This window comes from Budorcas taxicolor, chromosome 4 (assembly GCF_023091745.1).
Source record: "Budorcas taxicolor isolate Tak-1 chromosome 4, Takin1.1, whole genome shotgun sequence".
Classification (NCBI taxonomy): domain Eukaryota; kingdom Metazoa; phylum Chordata; class Mammalia; order Artiodactyla; family Bovidae; genus Budorcas; species Budorcas taxicolor.
In genome coordinates this window covers 107,913,378-107,929,927 of record NC_068913.1, presented here as the reverse complement: position 1 = coordinate 107,929,927, position 16,550 = coordinate 107,913,378, and the positions used below count along the sequence as shown (strand labels likewise).

Here is a 16,550-nt window from a genome sequence, read left to right as displayed (position 1 = left end):
CTCAAGAGTCTTCTCCAACACCACAGTTCATTAATTTTGATAAATATTCCAAATTACTCAGATTATGTTTTTAGAGGATGGAGATAAAATGCATTTCCAGATGTTACTCAGAAAGCTTCCTGAATAATCTGAATCTGTTTAAAAGACATGTGGACGGGGAAGGAGAGAAGTTGCCAGAAGTTCAAGTTGTAAAGCCTTGCTATATTTTGGTGGCTGCATCAGCTCAGGCTCATCAGAATCACCTGGAGAACTGAACAAATTGTCCAAGTTCCAGCCCCGGAAATCTTGACTTCATTGATTTGGGGCCAGCCTGGACACTGGTATTAAAAAACAATTTCTTCTAGAGATTCTGATGTGTGGCCAGTGTCCACAGTTACTGCTTCAGATAAAGAGGGTGGGGTAGAAATGGAAGACTCGGGTGAAGAATTTGTCAAGCATCACTAAGATTGTGCCCATGAAGCAAAAGAGAGAAATGAAGATCCACCTCCAATACCAAAAACACACCAAGTGAAAGGATCAGATCAGGTCTGGGGAAGAAAGAAGGTAGAAAGAGAGCGGTCTAGTTGAGGAAAAGGCAGAGCTGGTTGGGGCAGGTGCTTTGAGTGTGAATCTTAGAGACTACTTTTTAAAATAAAGGTAGACTTGAGCCTGAAGCCTCTTCCAGGCTCTTTTTAGCCCAGGGTTGTCCTGAATCAGTAGAATGGAATGGGCCGCAGGGTAGGTAGCCATGATGATTTTGCACAAAATATTCAAGGGACTATTGATGTCAAAGAAGTTGGACATGTAGAGAAAGAGAGCAAGTACTTGGAAAATATAGAGAATGAGAAAGTAGCTGAGAGCTCTGATGGCCCCCAGGTGAGCCTCCATGCTGGGGTCTCTGGAGCCAGTGGCATTGCTTTTCATGTAGAAGATGTGTCTTTTGAGAGAGATGATCAGCAGGGTGGCTGCCAGGATAAACATGATCAGAGGGATGAAGATCCCCAGGTTAAGGAAAAGAACCAGGTTGATCACAGTGGCCTCCGAGAAGGACTTTTTCCTAGTGGAGTTGAAGGAGGGGAGAGAAAAAAGATTGTTACAATTCATAGTATAGATGTTTTGGAAGAAGAGCACACTCTGGCCCAAGGAAACAAACACTGAAAGCTGCAGAAGCCAGGGCATCAGTCCAGAAATTCTCCACTTCAGCTTGAGGAAAAGGGGGTAGGAGAAATCTGCCACCTTCACGAAGTAGAAGACACTGAGCCAGGCAGCAAACCAGAGGCTGCAATGATTTAAGAACATGAAACATCCTCTGAATGTGTGATACATGATGTCGTCATTATAAAACTGTGGGGATGTTGAGCTTAAGGTGAGTTCTAGCATCATGAAGCTTTGTAGAACTATTCTGGATACACCCAGGAAAAGCAAGATCTTGCCACTGGTGGAGAGTACCTTATTGTGAATCCATTCAGCTGTGTTTATCGCTGCAATGAACCCATTTGCGAGAATACCAAGGATGCATTCCGTGCCGATAATTATTAACATCAAAGTGACAAGAGATGGTGACAGATCCTTTTCTGAGGAACTGCAGGTTTGGATCATCCTGAGTGGTTGCTCTTCTTCGATGTCTGGAGGAAAATGGCTCCTTAGCGCTTGATGTGCGGGTCTGTGATAGCTCCCACTTGTCATGTCACAAGAGGAAGCAGTTGATGCATCATTTCCAAATCTACATCATTTGTTTATTTTAAAAGTCTAAATCTGGAGCTGCAAATGATGGAAGGATTTGTTTCCTGTCCCCTCCCATATATTTTTGGATGCGCTGGTGTGTGATTTCAATCGTGGGGCCCAGGGGAGAACTTGAGAAGACTCTCCTTTATAAATCACTAACACAGAATGGAGAGCTGTGTTTCTTAATAGCTCCAGTTAAGTCAACCATCTGTTCTCCAAGTCCCTGTTTAACTGTTTCACTTGTGACCTCAGAGAACTGATTGAAAATAATAATAACTTTAAATATCTATATCTGTCTCTCTCTATATATAGTTCTCATGTGCTAGGCACTGTCCAAACGCTTTCATATGTATTATGAAATTTGAACCTTACAACAGCCCTATGAAGAATGTACTTTTATTTTCTCCATTTTGCAGGTCAGGAAACTAACTTGTCCAAAGTCAAAGAGGGAGAGAGAGAAGGAGAGAGAGCTGGGATTCAAACCCAAGTCACGTGGCCCCAGAGACCCTGTTCCTACCCACTGTTACACTGCCTACACGTGTGGATCCTTCTGTGTGCACCAAAGGCTAGATGCAGGGTTGGCTTAACTGTGACGTTTCATCCTAAAGGTCTTTTGTGGTAGCCTCACTACCTAAGGAAAGAATAACTGAGTTGAAAAAAACCACACCTGTGAGTCGGTTTATTTATTTTTTAACTACTCAGAACACTTTGGACACTTCTGGTCATTACACATGTGTGGTTTTCTTCCCCCCATAGTAAACAGTTTCTGCAACACCAGCTGGGTGTCCTACAATTTAACTCAGTTCTGACACACTCTACCTGGAGATAACGTCAGATCCACAGGTTACGGGCTCAGTCCCAGAAAACTGTCCTCACTTCAGATGCCTGTCCCAAGCCCAGGTTGTCACCCATACTTGTGTCCTATTGGTTCTAAGTTGAGTTATGGCCCCCTTTTGGGGATCAGTTGTTGAAGTGGCTTACAGAACTCAAGAAAACAGCTTATTTACATTTACCAATTTATTATAAAAGGATATGATGATAGATGAACATCCAGATGGAAGAGACACAACAGCGAGTTTGAGGACCCGGGGCACGGAATTTCCATGCCCTCTTTGGAGTGCCACACCCCCAGTACCTCGTATGTTTACTAACTTGAAAGTTCTTTGAACCCTGTCATTTTGGGGTGTTATGGGGGGTTCGTTGCCTAGGCACAAGTGATGAGATCATTGACCACTGGTGATTGGTTCAACCTCCAGCCTCTCTCCCTGTCCTGGAAACCAGAGATTGGGACCGAAATTTCCAACCTTGTATTCACAGTTCGTTCCCCTGGCAATCAGTGCCCATTCTTGGGGTATGTTCCAAAAGTCACCTTGTAACATAGCAAAAGACTGTTTTTTAAAAATATTTTTATTTATTTGGCTGTGCTGGGTCTTTGTTGTGGCATTCGGGCATTAGAGTCTTCTTTGTTGCAGCATACGGGAAGGGATCTCTTTTTAGTTGCAAGTGTGTGAATTCTAGTTCTCTGACCAGGGATCAATCCTGGGCGCCCTACACTGGGAGCGTGGAGTCTTAGCCATTGGACCACCAGGGAAGTCCCAACAAGAGACATTTTTGTTGATCTTCTCACTTCGGAAATTCCAAGGGTTGTAGGAATTCTGTGCCAGAAAAGAGGATAAAGACGGGTGTATTTCTTATTATAAATCACCATATTAGAATAATAAAGCCAGAAGACACTGATTTTGAGAGACAGTTTCTTTACAGAGGCCAGTGTTTTTACACAATAAATGACTTGAGAGACAATAAATCTATTTATATACAAATGGTTGCACACACACACTTGTATGCACACAAACACATGTTTACCTTTCATCTTAAACAAATCACCAGGAAAATGAGGGTTGAAGGAAGAGTTCCTTGTTCCTTTACGAGGTAGGCAAATCACCATGGGGTGAAAACAGCACCCCAAGTCATGTAATCTGTTTTTGGAATATTAAAACCAAAAGAAGTGAAGAGAAGAATCAGTTTTATCTTGGGGAGGTTGCTTCTGATTTTAAAATGTGAGCGCAGTACACAGGATAATAAAATGGACTTCTAAACTCGGAATCAGTTAACTTTTATGAGTGTATATACTCTACAATAGTAAAGTAATTCCAGTAAAGAGAAGGTTGATGGGTGAGATGTCTCTGAAAATGTTCATCATATTTAGTTTTCCCTTTGCTCAGGACTTCTTTCTTTACTGGTAGTTTTAATTTTTGCTTGTTCTGCGACTTTGTCGCTGTGCACAGGTTTTCTCTAGTTGAGGAGGGGGTGGTGTTTTCTAGTTGCAGTGCCTGGGCTTCTCTTTGCAGTGGCTTCTCGTGTTGTGCAGCACAGGTTCTGGGCACATGGGCTTCAGTAGCTGTAGCACATGGGCTGAGGTTCTCTGCAGCATGTGGGATCTTCCCCAATCAAGACTTGAAACTGTGTCTTTTGCAGTGGCAGACATTCTTATCCACTGTGGTGGTGGTGGTATTGGTGTTGGTTTAGTCGCTAAGTCATTTCCGACTCTTGTGACCCCATGGACTATAGCCTGCCAAGCTCCTCTATGGGATTCTCCAGGCAAGAATACTGGAGTGGGTTGCCATTTCCTCCTCCAGCTTATTCACTGTACCATCGAGGAAGTCCAGGACTTTTTAAAACAAGGCAGAAAATTTCAGAAAGTTTTCTGCCCTGATTAATAGTTTTAGACAAGTTGTTATGAATTTAACCATTGTATCTTTAAATCTCTATTTCTGAACTCTAAATGCTTCCCTTGAATACAATGTCATAAACAACTGCTACCCTGCGTGTTTCCATCCACTTGTATAAGTAGGTCTATAGCATCTTGGTACCTCCTATTTGGTTTTCAAGAAACTTTTTCTTGTCACGGACTCTCTTCCTCTTCTGCTGACCCAGGCTTCCAAGAACGTGAGGGATAATGGAAAACACTCTCTGAAGAGTTTGATGCCACTCTTATCACTTGTTTTGCTGATTACTGTATTAAAAAAATAAGATTCAAACTGAGTAAATTTGGAAATGGAATTGGCTCTACTCAGTGATTTATGAATCAGGCAGCAAATAGAAAGAAGCTCAGAGAAGCTGTACAAAATGGAAGAATTTTATAGGCAGAGGGGCCAAAAAAAGAAGTTTCTGTCTAAGAGTGGCGTGTTTCAGATAAGGTCACCTTTCTTTTGATGGAAGGTGGGGAATCTATCAGGTAGGTTACCTCACTAGTGCTGAGTGATTGGTTAAAGGTCACATTCCTGAGAGAGGCGAACTTATTATCTAAAGTCTCGGTTTGCTGGTATAGGACCTAGCATAGGTGACTCCATTCGGGGATTGTTTCTTTTTTTAACAACTATATCTCATTCCTAGCTCCTAACATAGAGCCTGACTTCCCAGTACATGGATACTTGCCAGTGAATGAATGACCAGACTAGTGAGTTCTGAATTTCAGGAAAGTTCTGGGTACTCAAAGACAGGCAGAGAAATGACAGTTCTACCACCTGTTAAGTCTTGAACTCTTGGAGGTCGGATTCCCAAATCAAGTGTTGGAACAGGATCAGTGAGACTGAGTGAAAAACACAGCAGTTCTTTGTGGTTCTGTGAGAGAAGCGCTGGTGGGAGGCAGAGAGGACAAAAGAAGGATACAAGACTGGAGTGACCTCAGCGTGGGGGCTGGGTTTCACAGTGTTGGGTCCTGCGGAGAGGTAGTGGGCAGGAGCAGGGACCATGCACACCATCGAAGGCATTTTTAATTTAATTTTTAAAATTGAAGCATAGCTGATTTACAACATTGTGCCAATCTCTGCTACACAGTAAAGTGACTCAGTTATGGATGTACTGCTGCTAAGTTGCTTCAGTCGTGTCCGACTCTGTGCAACCCCATAGATGGCAGCCCACCAGGCTCCTCCATCCCTGGGATTCTCTAGGCAAGAATACTGGAGTGGGTTGCCATTTCCTTCTCCAATGGACAAAAGTGAAAAGTCAAAGTGAAGTCGCTCAGTCGTGTCCGACTCTTTGCGACCCCATGGACTGCAGCCAACCAGGCTCCTCTGTCCATGGCATTTTCCAGGCAAGAGTACTGGATTGGGGTGCCATTGCCTTTTCCATATGGATGTACAGACGTTCTTTTTTTTTTTTTAATATCCTTCTCCATTATGGTTTATCACAGGATATTGAACATAGTTCCCTGTGCTATACAGTAGGCCTTGTTTGTCCATCCTATATATAATAGCTCACATCTGCTAATGCCACGCTCCCACTCCTTTGCTCCCCGACTCCCTTCCTCTTGGCAACCACAAGTCTGTTCTGTCTGTGAGTCTGTTTCTGTCTTGTAGATAGGTTCACTTATGCCATATTGTGGATTCCATATATAAGTGGTATCATATGGTCTATGTCTTTCTCTTTTTGATTTGCTTCACTTAGTATGATCATCTCTAGTTGCATTCATGTTGCTGCAATCATCAAAGGCATTGTAGAAGAGGCTGTGTTTGCCATGCCTTCTGGCAGTGTTGATTCCTGCAACGGAAAGAAGAATACATTTTCTTTTGGTTGCACCATGCAGCCTGCAGGATCTTAGTTCCCTCACCAGAGAGCGGGCCCACACCTCCTGCAGTGGAAGTGCTGAGTCTTAACCACCAGACGTCCAGGGGAGTCTCAGGAATATTGTTGATGGGAATTCCCAGGGGTAGTCTGAAGTGGGGTGAAGTGACCTTTCTAGGTGAAGAGGTGATCTTTTAAAGTAGTACTGGTGGACCACTATCTAAATGGACATCCAGTTTGCTAAATATATTCTGATATATTCAAGTGTATTTCTAGCCATGGAAATCTGATGGAGAAAACTGAACCATTAGGTCTCTTTAAAGAATGGCTTTAAAAAGTCCAGTTTATTTGGTTATATTTTTTACTTATTATATTTTAAAATTTATTTTTAATTGGAGGACAATTACATTACAATACTGAGTCAGCCATAGGTATACATATGTCCCCTCCTTCCTGTACCTCCCTCCCACCTCCCACCCCATCTCACCCCTCTAGGTTATCACAGAGCACCAGCTTGAGCTCCTCATGTTTTGTAGTAACTTCCCATTAGCTATCTGTTTTACTTATTATTTTGAAGTAGTTTTTGATGTCGAGATGCCTTATGAAGATGGTCCAGAGAATTCCCATATACCCTTCATCCAGCTTCCCTAATGCTTACATCTTATATAAATAACCATGGTACAGTGATCAAAACTATGAAATTCACTTAATTACAGTACTGTTGGCTAAATTGTCGTCTTGATTTGGATTTTTCCAGTTTTCAACTAAAGTCTTGCTCCAAGCTCTAATTTAGAGTGCTGTGTTGCCTTTGGTCATTCTGTTTCTTCAGTCTCCTCCAGTCTGTAATAATAGATTCTTGGTCTTTCACTTTTTCTTTTTATGACCATGACCATTTTGAAGAATGCTGGTCATGTATTTTGTAGAGTATTTCTCGATTTGGATTTGTTTCACGTTTTCTCATGGTTAGCCTGGAGTTGTCTAATCTGTTCACCCAACCCAATCCCCAAGTCTCTAGCAACCACTACCTTTTTTGTCCCAATATTTTGCTCTTCTTAGATGGCATATAATTGAATTTATACATTATATAGCTTTTTGAGTCTGACTTCTTTTGCTTAGTGAAATGTATTTAAGATTTACCCATGCTGCTATGTGAATTGATAGTTGAGCCACATTTATTGTTGAGTAGTATTTCATGGTTTGGATAAACCAGTTTGTTTATCTATTAAATCTTTTCTCTGTTGAAGGACATCTGAGTCACAGTTTTTGGCAATGCCAACTGATAAGTCTGCTATCAACATTCACTTATATACATGTATATTTCACTTGGGTAAATTCCTTGGGCTTCCCTGGTGGCTCAGATGGTAAAGAATCTGCCTGCAATTTGGGAGACCCAGGTTCAGTCCCTGGGTTGAGAAGATCCCCTGGAGAAGGGAATGGCAACCCAACGTGTAGTAGTATTTCCTCATGATTTTAATTGGCACTTCCCTAATGACTAGTGATGTTGAACATCTGTCCATACACTAATTGGACACATGTATACCTTCTTCGGTCAAGTGTTCACAGATTTTTGCCTATTTAAAAAAAAATTGAGTTGGTTGTTTACAGTTGAATTTTAGAAATTCTTTATGTATTCTGGTTATGAGTTCTCTATCACCTATGTGCTTTGCAAATATTTTTCCTCAGTCCATGGTTTAGTTTTTCATTCTCTTAATAATGTCTTTCACAGAATGAAAGTTTTACATTTTGATAAGTTTCAATTTATTAATTTTTATACAATGAATTATTCTTTTGTTGTTATGTTGAATAACTCTTTGCTAGACACAAGGCCACAAAGGTTTTCTCCTTTGTTTTCTTTGAGAAGTTTTATAATTTTACCTTTTATGTTTACATTGATGATCTATTTTGACTGAACTGTTGTATAGAATGTGGAGAATGTGTGGAGGTTTTCGTTTTGCTTTTTGCGCATAGATAGCCAACTGTTCCAGAACCGTTTGTTGACATAAGTGTTCTTTCTTCTTGAATTGCCTTGGCACCCTAGTCCAGAATCAGTTGTCTGTATTTGTGTGGGTCTACTTCTCAACCGTTTCTTCCATTCTGTTGATCTATTTACTTATCCTTTTGTAAATAACACCCTGTATCAATTAGAATACATTTTATAACTTTATAAAAAGTTTTGAAATTGGATAGTGTGAATCTTCCAAATTTCTGGAAGTTTTTCAGAATTATTTTGCTGTGAGTGGAGGTTCTGATGCTTTTCAGCAGTAACCACCATAGCATTTCAAAGGGGCATTTTCTTCCTGTGGTTTCTGCTTCCGGCCACAGAAACTGCCATATCTTTCAGCTGCCTTTTGGACTGAAGTAAAAGGCAGAGCAACGTTCTCTTCTTTCTTTCTTTTCTTTTTTTTTTTTTTTTCTGTGGCTGCACAGCACGGCATGTGGGATGTTAGTTCCCCAACCAGGGACCAGGGATAGAACCCGTGACCTCTGCAATGGAAGCATAGAGTCTTAACCACTGGGTGGCCAGGAAGTTGCCCATTCTTTCTTTCTTTTTTTATATTTGTATCATTATAAATCCAGAGGCAAATGATAATTTAGACTGATAATTGTAAGATAATAGGGGTTTAGATTTCACATTTATTGCACTCTATAGGATACTCAAAATTCTCCAAGCTAGGCTTTAACAGTACATGAATTGAGAACTTCCAGATGTTCAAGCTGGATTTAGAAAAGGCAGAGGAACCAGAGATCAAGTTGCCAACATCTGCTGGATCATAGAAAAAGCAAGAGAATTCCAGAAGAACATCTACTTCTGCTTCATTGACTATGCTAAAGCCTTAGACTGTGCAGATCACAATAAACTGTGGAAAATTCCTAGGGAGAAGGGAAGACCAGACCACCTTACCTGCCTCCCAAGAAATCTGTATGTAGGTCAAGAAGCAACAGTTAGAACTGGACATGAAACAACAGACTGGTTCCAAATTGGGAAAGGAGTACATCAAGGCTGTATATTGTCACTTTGCTTATTTAACTTATATGCAGAGTACATCATGCAAAATGCTGGGCTGGATGAAGCACAAGCTGAAATCAAGATGACAGGGAGAAATATCAATAACCTCAGATATGCAGATGACAACACCCTTATGGCAGAAAGCGAAGAGCTAAAGAGCCTCTTGATGAAAGTAAAGGAGGAGAGTGAAAAAGCTGGCTTAAAACTCAACATTCAGAAAACTAAGGTCATGGCATTGGGTCCTATCACTTTGTGGCAAATAGATGGGGAAGCAATGGAAACAGTGATAGACTTAATTTTCTTGGGCTCCAAAATCACTGCAGATAATGACTGCAGCCATGAAATGAAAAGATGCTTGCTCCTTGGAAGAAAAGCTATGACCAACCTAGACAGCATATTAAAAAGCAGAGACATTACTTTACTGACAAAGGTCCGTCTAGTCAACGCTATGGTTTTTCCAGTAAGCATGTGTGAATGTGAGAAGTGGACCATAGAGAAAGTTGAGTGCTGAAGAATTGATGCTTTTGAACTGTGGTGTTGGAGAGGAGTCTTGAGAGTCCCTTGGACTGCAAGGAGCTCAAGGGAATCAATTCTAAAGGAAACCAGCCCTGAATATTCATTAGAAGGACTGAGGCTGAAACTGAAGCTCCAATACTGTGGCCACCTGATGTGAAGAACTGACTCATTGGAAATGACTGATGCTGGGAAAGACTGAAGGCAGGAGGAGAAGGTGATGGCAGAGGATGAGATGGTTGGATGGCATCACCGACTTGATGGACATGAGTCTGAGCAAGCTCCAGGAGTTGGTGATGGACAGGGAGCCCTGTTGTGCGGCAGTGCATGGGGTCACAAAGAGTTGGACACAACTGAGTGACTGGACTGAACTGAACTAAACTGAAGAGATCCCCATAGTTGATTTTGTTGTTAAGGTTTTTGTTTCCCTTATGGCACGATGACCATTTCATTATGTAACAAGCTCTGTGTTTTTGTGTTTTTTCTCCTCCAGTGTGCATGCTATGACTCTGTTTATTTGTAGGAATTCCATGAAAATATATTATGTGATCAATTATAGTTTTGATAATAGTGATTTTTGTATGAAAAATATAGAACATTTTAAATAAAAAATGAAAAGGACTCATGATTCCATGACTCAGAGATGACCACTGTACTCAGTATTTTTATATATCTAATTTCTACATATATTGTTTTAAAATTTCTTGTAAAAGCAATGAAAGAGTCATGAACATTTTGTCCTAGATAAAAGCCATTTAGTTGTATTTTATAATTGGTTCAGATATGCTAGGAAAAAACCAACTTAAAAGTTTATTTATTTGCCTGCCTTGGTTTTAGCTGTGGCGTGCAGGGTCTTCATTTGTCATGGGGAATCTTTCACTGTGGTGCACGGATTCTCTAGTTGTACTTCGTGGGCTTCAGTAGCTGTGGCCTGGGGGCTTGGTTGCTCCATGGCATGTGGGATATCTTATTTCCCCCACCAGGGGTTGAACCTCGGTCTTAACCACTGGACCATGAGGCAAGTCCCCGGAAACCAACATTTGACATTTTGCAGTTCTTCAGAGCTGGAGAAGGCAGTGGCACCCCACTCCAGTACTTTTGCGTGGAAAATCCCATGCACGGAGGAGCCTGGTAGGCTGCAGTCCATGGGGTTGCTAGAGTCGGACACGACTGAGCGACTTCACTTTTGCTTTTCACTTTTGTGCATTGGAGAAGGAAATGGCAACCCACTCCAGTGTTCTTGCCTGGAGAAACCCAGGGACGAGGGAGCCTGGTGGGCTGCCGTCTCTGGGGTCGCACAGAGTCGGACACAACTGAAGCGACAGCAGCAGCAGCGGTTCTTAAGAGTAATTCATCTGAAGTCATTGTTTACATAATAATGACAGCAATAGCAAGCAGTACTTAAATAAGAGAAGCTTCAGTTCAGTTCAGTCACTCAGTCATGTCTGACACCCCATGAATCGCAGCACGCCAGATCACCAACTCCCGGAGTTCACTCAGACTCACGTCCATCGAGTCCGTGATGCCATCCAGCCATTTCATCCTCCGTCGTCCCCTTCTCCTCCTGCCCCCAATCCCTCCCAGCATCAGAGTCTTTTCCAGTGAGTCAACTCCAAGTACTGAAGTTTCAGCTTCAGCATCATTCCTTCCAAAGAACACCCAGGGCTGATCTCCTTCAGAATGGACTGGTTGGATCTCCTTGTAGCCCAAGGGACTCTCAAGAGTCTTTTCCAACACCACAGTTCAAAAGCATCAATTCTTCGGTGCTCAGCCTTCTTCATAGTCCAACTCTCACATCCATACGTGACCACAGGAAAAACCATAAGAGAAGCTTGCTGCTGCTGCTGCTAAGTCGCTTCAGTCGTGTCCGACTCTTAGTCTCTATTATATTTACGTCTGGAGGTAAGAGGTCCACGATGGACAGTAACTCTTCTTGAACAAGTCCTCAGACACAGTACTTCTTTCAGGTCATTGCTCCTCAGATTCAAGATCATGGCATCTGCAGTTAGGGCAGTAGTGTGGGAGAAGGGCAAAGAGGAAGAGACAAAAAATGTTACCTCTAAAGTAAGACTCCCACACACTACAGAGTGGCAGCTCTTGCATACCACTGGCTGGCTTTAGTCACACTGCAACGTTTATCTGCAAGGGAGGCTTGGAAATGCAATCTGTTTCTAGGTAGTTGTGTAACTGGTTGAAAATCCTTTTACACTGGATAAAGGAAAATGAATATTGAGAAAAAGCCAGCCATGTCTGCTAGAATCATAATATATTTAAAAATATACTGATGAATTCAATTCATTAATATTCTATTTAGATTTTTGCATTTGTATACCTTAGACTTATTTGTGATGTTCTTTTCTTGTACTGTCGTTACTTAGGATTTAATTATTCCATAAAATGAGTTGGATAGCTTTCTCTTATTTTAGTCTCTGAAATTGTTTATGTAAAATAAGGATTATTTTTTTCCTTGAATATTTGGTAATCCTCACGTAGTAAATCTCTACTATATCCATATTTATTACATGCTATTGTCTTTCTAATATTGCCTGTGTCTTTTCTTACTGCTTTCTATTTAGAGGTTTGCTTGTTTAACTAGATTTCCCATCCTCACCCTGAAGATTCAGTTCTGGGTTTTGTTTATCGTCCATTGTTTCTTTGGTTCCTGTTGAATTAATTTTTCCAATTATCTTTAATATAATTTTTCACCATCCTTTAGTTTTACTTTGTCAACTTTTTAAAGTTTCATGAGTTGAGCACCTAACAAACTCATTTTCAGTTTCTCTTATTTTTTTTTTTTAAATAAAGAAGTGTATACATTTACTGCTCAGTACCAGGTTACACGAACCCTGTATAATTTCATGTGTAGTGCTTCCATTGTCATGTGTTGCTAAATATTTTGTACCTTCCTTTATGATTTCCTCTTTGAGAATGTTTTGAATAGGTAAAAATAGTAACGTATTTTTGAGCACATATTTTATGCTGTCATGCGCGATATAGAAATGAAACACAATACCCTCAAGATGTTCTAAAGATCAATGTTTATAGCTTTCACAGGTATCAAAGGTATTTCCTCTTAGTGGCATGTGTGTTTCATGTTAAGTATGTCTCTGACTGTGTCAGCCTGAATGTTTACTAATCACGTTGCCTTCAGTGGTTGGCAAGATGAACCTGGTCGGATGAGGCTGTGATTAATGTCTAGTATGTGTGTGCATAAATCACCCTTCTTTGTTCCTGGTACAGCTAACCTCAGATAGTGATCTTGTAAACAGTTACCTTGACAGCAAAAAATAATGCAACTAGGTCACATATTTTTAGTTTAGTGTTTATAGTGTTTTTTCAGTGTATGCAAAATTTAAGGTCATATTTCTATATGGGCTTTTATTTAGGAAAAAACTACTTTCTGTTACCACCTCATTTTCCCTACTCAGAGGAATCCATTTGCATCTCCTTTATTTGTTTTATTTGATATTTTTCTCCATGCCTCTGAATAACTACCTATTCTGCTTCCTCTTGATTCCTCGCCCCTGCTCCCCCACCCCCACCCTCAGTCTCAGGCATTTTTTTTTTTTACTTCCAAATTAGGAAGATGCATTTATTTATTTATTGTTGGCCCTGAGTCTTCATTGCTGTGCATGGGCTTTCTCTGGTTGTGGTGAGCAGGGGCTACTCTTCGCTGGGGTGTGTGGGCTTCTCACTGTGGTGGCTTCTCTTGTTAGAGAACACAGACTCTAGGCGCTTGGGCTTCAGCAGTTGCAGCTCACAGGCTCAGTAGTTGTGGGTCACAGGCTTTAGTTGCTCTGTGGCATGTGGAAGCTTCCTGGACTGGGAATCAAACCTGTGTCCCCTACATTGGCAGGCAGATTCTTATCCACTGTACCACCAGGGAAGTCCAAGATGAGGCTTTATCTATTTCATTCTCTACACTCCAGCTTAGGAAACATACACATACACACACACACACACACACATACTTTCTAGTATGTTCCCATGCATTTTAATATTAGTTCAAATGGTACTCAATATTTACATTGTTCAGTTCAGTTCAGTCGCTCAGTTGTGTCCGACTCTTTGCGACCCCATGAATCGCAGCACGCCAGGCCTCCCTGTCCATCACCAACTCCCGGAGTTCACGCAGACTCATGTCCATCAAGTCAGTGATGCCATCCAGCCATCTCATCCTGGGTCGTCCCCTTCTCCTCCTGCCCCCAATCCCTCCCAGCATCAAAGTCTTTTCCAGTGAGTCAGCTCTTCCCATGAGGTGGCCAAAGTACTAGATTTTCAGCTTTAGCATCATTCCTTCCAAAGAAATCCCAGGGCTGCTCTCCTTCACAATGGACTGGTTGGATCTCCTTGCAGTCCAAGGGACTCTCAAGAGTCTTTTCCAACACCACACTTCAAAAGCATCAGTTCTTCGGCGCTCTGCCTTCTTCACAGTCTAACTCTCACATCCATACATGACCACAGGAAAAACCATAGCCTTGACTAGACAGACCTTAGTTGGCAAAGTAATGTCTCTGCTTTTCAATATGCTATCTAGGTTGGTCATCTCTTTTCTTCCAAGGAGTAAGCATCTTTTAATTTCATGGCTGCAGTCATCATCTGCAGTGATTCTGGAGCCCAAAAAAATAAAGTCTGACATTGTTTCCACTGTTTCCCCATCTATTTCCCATGAAGTGATGGGACCAGATGCCATGATCTTCGTTTTCTGAATGTTGAGCTTTAAGCCAACTTTTGCACTCTCCTCTTTCACTTTCATCAAGAGGCTTTTTAGTTCCTGTTCACTTTCTGCCATAGGGGTGGTGTCATCTGCTTATCTGAGGTTATTGATATTTCTCCCAGCAATCTTGATTCCAGCTTGTGTTTCTTCCAATCCAGCGTTTTACATTGTTATGACAATGCAAATATAATTTGTATTGATCCCTGAGATACCCTGTGATTACTTTTTGTTTCAAATGCATTTTTTTATTCTCCTTTAGTTCAGTTCAGTCGCTCAGATGTGTCCAACTCTTTGCAACCCCAGGGACTGCAGCATGCCAGGCTTCCCTGTCCATCACCAACTCCTGGAGCTTGCTCAAACTCATGAAACCAGGAATCCTAACTGCTAGATCAAGTAGGAGAATAACAAAAAGAGACTGTGTTTTTTAGTTTTTAATGTATTTGTCACCAATTTATTACATATTTGACCCTAAATTTCCAAATATTTTTTCGATATGCTTGGCCACATCAGGTGTTCTGTATCTTCTAGCATATCCCCTTGACCCTTCCTGGTTGCTCCAACCTGGACTAGCTCTTTCTCGTCTTGCTCATACCTCTCCCATCCCCATTATCCTGTTGATGCTCTCTGCTTCTGTCTCATGGTAAATTCCATTTTCTGGTTCCCATTTTTCTTCTTTCTTGGTTTACTTCCTTATTTTGGCAGAGCACATACTCCAGTTGCTTCCTGAGAAAGGATTGCAAAAATTATTGAAAACCTTAATGAAAATAGAGTCAGGAGGCCACAAGGGGGAGCTCTCATAACCCATGATGATAGCAGAGCCCAAAGAGGAAGGAAAAAAGATTTCCTTTTCTTTCTGGGTAAGAGTTTAATCGTGAGAGACAGTCACAACTCAGCCAATGAAAAGCCAATCTCTGGCTTCCTATAGCTCTCTCAGCTTTCTTTACCCCCTCTATAAAAGAGTCATCCTCTCTATTTCAGTGGAGGACTTGCAGGTGACTCACCATAGTTGCAGACCTTGAATTATAATTTGCTAAGTGTGTGTGTGTGTGTGTGCGCGGACACGCACACTATGTTGTATCTGACTCTTTGCTACCCTATGGACTGTAGCCCACCAGGCTTGGTCCATGGAATTTTCCAGGCAAGAATACTCCAGTGCATTGGCATTTTCTGCTCCAGGGGATCTTCTCTACCCAGGGATCAAACCACATCTTTTGAGTCTCCTGTGTTGGCAGGTAGATCCTTTACCACTGTGCCACCTGGGAAGCCCAATTCTTTGCTAATCCTGAATAAATCCACTTTTTTTTTGCTGGAGAAATAACTGGCAGTATTTGTAGTAGGTTTCCAGGGTGCATGAGATAAAATTTATTTTTCAAATTTGTGTATTAAAAATATGTTTATTCTAACTTCCTGATTGATGATATGGCTGTGAATAGAATTTTGAGTTGGGACACATTTTCTCTTGGAATTTCTTCCAGCTTCCAGGGTTGCTATTGAAGAGTCTAACCCCAGTCTTGTTCCTTTGTGTTTACTTTACATTTCTTTCTCTGGAATCATGAATACCTTCTCTTTGTCTATTAGTATCCTAAATTTTCATTTCCTGATATGCTTTGCTGCATGCCTTTTTTACCCATTGGATCGTGATTTTAATCTGGAAAATTGCATCTTCTAATTTAGACAATCTATTGATCATGTATTTAATGATTCTTTTTACTTTGTTTTCTCTCTTCCCTCTCTTCTGTATTCCTAATGTTCAGTGTTGGCCTTTAACATTTTTCATCTCTCTAGCACTGTGTTTTGGAAGATTTCCTTGACTTTGTTGTCCAGCCATTCCATTGAGTGTTTTCATTTTCACTATAATATTTTAAAATTCCTCATGTTTTTCCTCCCTTCTGAATGCTCCTTTATAATAATGACTGTGTCTTACTGTATGCATGAAAGTGAAAGTTGCTCAGTCATGTCTGACTCTTTCTATACAGTCCATGGAATTCTCCATGCCAGAATACTGGAGTGGGTAGCCATTCCCCTCCAGGGTATCTTCCCAACTCA

The 16,550-nt window shown here is 41.2% G+C and overlaps 1 protein-coding gene across 1 annotated transcript; it reads right to left on the bottom strand.

Moving 5' to 3' along the window:
• Window positions 1-516: 516 nt before the first annotated feature.
• On the bottom strand, window positions 517-1,608 carry TAS2R39 (taste 2 receptor member 39). Its single transcript, XM_052638422.1, is given in 1 exon segment — window positions 517-1,608. A coding segment is annotated over 1 exon segment (1,062 nt). The 5' UTR covers window positions 1,579-1,608.
• Between the last annotated feature and the right edge of the window lie 14,942 nt (window positions 1,609-16,550).